This window comes from Phyllostomus hastatus, unplaced genomic scaffold (genome assembly GCF_019186645.2).
Source record: "Phyllostomus hastatus isolate PE091 unplaced genomic scaffold, TTU_PhHast_1.1 phas_scaffold_78, whole genome shotgun sequence".
Classification (NCBI taxonomy): Eukaryota; Metazoa; Chordata; class Mammalia; order Chiroptera; family Phyllostomidae; genus Phyllostomus; species Phyllostomus hastatus.
The window spans coordinates 49,648,595-49,654,594 of NW_025334041.1; the positions used below are offsets into that span (position 1 = coordinate 49,648,595).

The 6,000-nt window shown below is 36.2% G+C and overlaps 1 protein-coding gene across 2 annotated transcripts in view; it reads left to right on the forward strand.

Annotated features, from left to right (window-relative positions):
• Nucleotides 1-5,728, forward strand: part of LOC123811673 (B-cell receptor-associated protein 29) — a 48,765-nt gene extending 43,037 nt beyond the window's left edge. For both annotated transcript variants that reach the window (XM_045828067.1, XM_045828068.1), the window contains exons 7-8: nt 249-349; nt 4,879-5,728. In XM_045828067.1, coding sequence (XP_045684023.1) covers nt 249-349; nt 4,879-4,914 — 137 coding nt within the window. In that variant the 3' untranslated portion in view covers nt 4,915-5,728. The remainder of the gene's footprint in view (nt 1-248; nt 350-4,878) is intronic.
• The last annotated feature ends 272 nt before the right edge of the window (nt 5,729-6,000 follow it).

The window sequence follows — 6,000 nt, forward strand, 5'->3', positions numbered from 1 at the left end:
TGTTCTTAGGAAATACACCAGTGAAGTATTAAGTAAAGGATCATGATGTCTGTAATTTATTCTCAGATGGTGCAAGAAAATAATTTTGTGTGTTTGGAGAGAATACAATAACAAATATGCTGTATCATTAACAGTTGGTAAATTTGTGCAAAGGTCATGAAGGATTCCTTTATTTGTCTTGCAAATTTTCTGTAAATTTGAAATTATTTCAAAATAATTTTTTTTAAATTTTATTCACTGTTTTCTAGCCCTTTCTAAGGCACAAAATGACCTGATGACAATGAAGATACAATCAGAGAATCTTTCAAAAGAATACGACCGACTCCTAAAAGAACACTCAGAACTTCAGGTGGGTGACATCTATGTTATGGGCCTAAATTTTTTGAAATTGTAATTACTTAAATCAGCTATTTGGGTTATTTGCTGTTCCCAAATCAAGAGGTTGTACTTAATCCTGGCTTTGTTAAGTGATTAAGGAAGACAAAATTTAGAGGGTAAAGATTAGGACATAACATGGAAATACAAGATAATCGTAACATAGAGAATAACTGACATACTAACTTAAAACATCCTAGTTTTTGGTGAAGCTTTAATCAAAAGAATTGAGCCACAAAAACGGCAGCATCAAAAAACACATTGGTTCTAGAAAATTTTGTTTTGCTCTTTGGAATATTTATCATATCCATACCAAAGAAAGACCAACAATGAAGTCCCTCATCACACTGCTCCTTCTGTCCTGCTCTTTTAAGCATTTTAGGACAAAGCCTATTGGCTTTGATTTACCTGCAATTGATTTGAAAGAGAAATGAAAAAAATCTTTTTGTTGTTAAAGTCACAAAGTTGGGGCCATAGATATTTCTTTCTCTTCCCCTCCAGTCTAGCAGTGTAAGTTCCCAACATTTATTCATGTTGGGTTTGTTTTTTCCTTTCCTCTTGGGCTTCCAGCCCCTAACCTGAATTGATTTCCCAGCCAGACTTTGACCATATGTGGGGAGAATTCAAGGGAGCAACTTCCATGGGCAGCCCTGGCCATCCTACCTCCTCCCAAGATGGAGGGTCTGTGCTCTTTTTCTTTCAGGTTGGGCTGATCCTTAGAATTTGGCAGCCTTGTGTCTTTCAATCAAGGCTTTTTAGCAATTACAGTTTACAGTTAACTTCAGTACACTCATTGTTCCAAGACTCATTTCCCTGCATTGTAATTATATCTCCAAGGTCTAGCACTGTGCCTGGCGTAAGACAAGGGGGCACTATACCCATAGGCCTTTGACTCAGGCAGACCTGAAGTAGCTACTAGCTTTGTGATCTGAAGCATGTTAATGTAACGCCTCTGGGGCTCATTATTCTCCATTTGTAAAATCAGAACAATAATAGCACCTGGATCACTGGGTGGTTGGGACTATTAAATAGAATGTGAAGGGTGCTTAGCATTGTGCTAAGTAAATACTCAAGATAGCTATTAACATAATTATAATCATCATCAGTATTAATCCCTCTGTAGAAGTTTTGCTGAGAGAATGATATTCTCAACCAGCCACTTGGCCTTCATCTAGAGCCACTCAAGGGCATTCCCAAGCATATGTGTAATCTGGTATTCCAAGTTCAGTTGCATGTTTGATTTAACTAACGTACTTTGACAATAGGACAATGCAAAGCAGAGTAGATACCCATTGTTTTAAGCCCAGAACACTAAGATCTCAGTTCACATTGTCTGTAGTGGGCAGTTACAATATCAGCAATACCACCACTTTCTCCCCATCTCTAAAACAGTGGTCCTGGTGTTGCCATCTTCACTATGGCATCCTTCAAGATCCACCATGGAAAGCAAAAGAACAGCCCTGGCTGGTGTGGCTCAGTGTGTTGAGCACCAGACTGCACAGCCAATCAATGTTTCCCTCTTTCTTCCTCCTTTCCCCGTCTCTAAAAATAACAAATAAGATGTTTTTAAGAAAGAAAAAGAATGTGAAGGAACACTTCAGAAGCCTCTTGCCTAGAAATAGAACTTTTTGTCCTCCCTCTTGTGAGGTCAGAATGACCTCACATCAACAAGGGTGAGGACCGACACCAGTGGACTTTCCCAGAGTGTCAAAAATGTTTAAGAGAAGCAGGAATATTCCCTCATTTTCTTATGGCTAGTGGCTATTGCTTGAATGTTCCCGTTGTTGGAACAGTTAATGATTCTCTTAATCCCTGAAGAATATATGTGATAGCGAGATTTCCTCAGCCCATTTTCTTTCCCCCTCAAAAGGCCTCAGCTTGGAGCTTATGCATTCTTGATAAAAAATGTTAAAGAACTTTAATGAGTAATTCCTTCCCCAGAAAGTAGGTACTCTGTCATACCCATTTCTTTGAAAAATGACCCCATCCCAGATACCCCAAGTGCCATGCCAAAAATTGGGTCTCGTTCACTAGTGCTTTTAGGCCTGGACCTAATTTCTGCTTGTATCAGGTTTTTTGAAATATTTAATGGATAACATTTAGTAAGGGTGTGGTCTGGACTAAGCACCTCACTTCACGTAGGTTACCCTGTTTACTCTCCATCACAGCCCTCTAAATTAAGGTATTTTAATACCCTGTTTTGTAGATGAGGAAAATGGGAACCAGAGATGTTATATAATGTACCCAAAGTCATTGAACTAAAAAGTGATAGCATTCAAAGTCAGGAAGTATTTCTCCAGAACCTCCATCATTAACCACTGTGGTCTTTGGCCTGTGCCAGTCATTGGACTGTATTCTGGGATTCATCCTCTTCCCACTGCTCCTCTGCTCCATATCTCAGGGAGATAGATGTATTTTTCTAGGCTCTATCTCTTTCCACAGTTGCAGTTCCCACTGGTCAGCTTCCACCTGGTGGCCCTCACTCCTGGGATCCATAACACTGTCTCCTCCCTCATCCCAGCCTGAAGGATGGTGGTGGTTTTCTGCTATTAATCCCTTAGGCACCTTACTACCCTGTTTGGTGTGTGTGCCCTCTCATCACTATGAAACCAATCCTTGTAATAAATAACTGAAGGAAAAAAACTCTCAGCTCCATAGTTTACCATTTCTATAAACCTCAGGTAAAATCATTTGACATCTGTTTTCCTTGGCTGCTTCATTACTTAAATGAGTATTATAATACTTTGTGAGCATTACACCAGATCCTGTACAAAAAAACACTTTAAATATTTTTAAACAAGCCCTGGCTGGTATGGCTCAGTGGATTGAGTGCTGGCCTGCAAACCAAAGGGTCTCTGGTTCGATTCCCAGTCAGGGCACATGCCTGGGTTGCAGGCCAGGTCCCCAGTGAGGGGCATGTAAGAGGCAACCACACATTGGTGTTTCTCTCCCTCTCTTCCTCCCTCCCTTCTCCTCTCTCTAAAAATAAATAAATAAAATCTTAAAAATATGCTTTGGAAAAAATATTTTTAAACAAGAAAAGCTTTATATAGCTATAAAATGCTAGTAATTATTTCTTGATTGGACACATTTTTTCCCATTCACCTGCTATCCTATCCACAATGTTGTCCATTATGAGAACATGTGTAAAATTCTGAGATCCAGGTGTCATTAACTGAGAACCATTGTCTTAAAGTGACTCTTACACTTTGATATCCACCTTCGGAATCCAAATGGAGAATCAAAAGATTGCTGTAGACCATCTATGGTGAAAAGCTGTATCACATTGTCCTGTATGAATCTTACTTCTTTTGTCAGACTAACCTTAACAATTGAATAATCCTGAAGTTCTTTGAGAAACTTAGCTTTCTCAATTTTACATAGTTGATTTACTTTAAATAAAGTTATCATAAAATACAGAACTGTAAAACATTAAAGAAACAAAGGTGGTAGAGGGGAAAGCTGATTTCTTTACTGAAACAAATCCCAATTTGTAGCTTTTCAACCCCTTTGGGTTTCCCCATCTGGTCCCCTATCTGAAATATTAGGAAACAGTCCCTTCAGAAAATGTAGTTTTTGCTTTTCCTTGTTTGCCCTGGCTCTCTTCTAGAGAAGAAAAAAACAGAACTAAGGGTTATTAGCAGCACAAACGCTTAAGCACCTGCCAAATTTTTAATTTCATTTTGGATGATCACCCTTCACTTAAGGGACTTGTCCAGAATAACAGCTCCATTAAAGCTATAATTTTATCTAAAGTGGTAAGAGATATGTAAACACATACAGTGATACACTATCATTTAAAATGCCTCCTCTAATCCTGTCTTCTGATTTGGTTGCTTAAAGTTAATGTTATTAAAGTTGTTCTGAAAGCATCAATGCTCAGCCTGAATGAGATCTTGATGACCTTCCCATGTATATGCAATAATACTGCAACTCTATTTTATGACATTTTTTCCTGCATGTAGACTTGTACCTTGTTAGTGCAAATGATTTTTTAAGATTAATTTCTATCCCATTTTTGTCCAGTTTTAAATTATGTATTATAGTCAACTCTTAACATGATCAGTAAAGAGTATTATTTGAGAAGGTAGTTCTATTGTCAAATATCTGAAGAACAACAATAAAAAAAGGCCAGCCCATCTGGGTTTTTGCTTTTCTTTATTTTTTCTCTGCCAAAAAATCTTAATTGGATTCGCAAGAGGAGAATTTTAGAAATTTTGTTTTCCTGATATAAGTGTAAAACTAAAGCAAAATAGATTGAGACAGGCAGGGAAAAAAAACTTAACAAGAGTGTTATTTTCCCTTTTAGACAATTTTTCAAATAAAATCCATCAGTTTTGTGGTTTTTAAAATTTGAGACCTTCTCAGTACATACTTCACTTTTATTACTCTTATAATTAATAACTATACACAGAAAAGAGAAAAAATTTAAAGTCCTTGTCATATCTATGAATCTGTTTCTCACTCTTTGCTATGACTACTTAAGTCATTTTTTTCTTGCAGGGTCATCTAGGAAAAGGCAACAAGAAAGGCCAGTGAACTGTATGAAAGAAGATTGCGACACACATGTCAAGATAATGAATTTGTGATCATGTTAGCCTCTAGAAAATTTAAAATTCAGTCCAGAAAAATGTACTCTGACCAGCCAGTATTTTTTAAATGTCATGCACAATGGCATCATCACAATATTTGGTGATGTTTTACACATGTTGTACAGTATTCTGGCTCTTAAATAAAATATAAGCATGTTGCACACAATATTTATATATTCATAGTAACACTGGTGGATGGTGGTTGTTTACCAATAGAAGGAAAAAGTCATTAGCCAGTTTCTTCCAAAATTAGATTTTTAAGTTGCATAAAACCATTAATAGCCTTTAAAAGCTTTGATGAGGTTCCCCTACTAATAATCTAATTAATCATATGATGATAATGATTATGTATTTGAGTATAGTATCCAGTACCAGCAAATGTGTTCATAGGGATATTAAATAAGGGTAAATGATCACAAGTTGCCACTATATTAAAAGAGAAGAGTCAGAAAGTGCAAAAAATAAAAACAGTGACCTTAGGCTTTTTAAGCCTGATGATACTATGGTTTACTCTCATGAGACAACTATATTTATAATTTTTGTTACTGTACTTCTGCAACTGTTGGACTGTTTTTGTTGACATTTGTGTTAATAACATAAGTGTTCAACCTTTTAAAAGTTTATCTAGGAATGGAGTTTACATCTATTTGCATTAACTGTTAGAGCACTGAACTGAAATTATTTTACAATAATGAGGAATTCTTGACTCAGAAACTTAATGTACAACATATTAAAAAAAAACAAGTATTTCCCATTGCTGTGAGAGTTACTAATTATACAAATATTACCTCAAATATACATCTGGAGTCACAGTTTTTCTGAGATGTTTCTGTACTCTGAAGGCTAAATAATAATATTTTTTCATTCAAATATGCATTTAGAGTTTCCTTTAGATGTTAATCATTACCACTTTAACATGATTTAGGTTGTTCTAGTGTTTAGACATCAAAATTATCTTCCATGTCTCATAAAAACCTAAATATAAAAGAAAATGGAGCCCTGGCTGCGTCACTCAATTGATTAAGATGTTGTC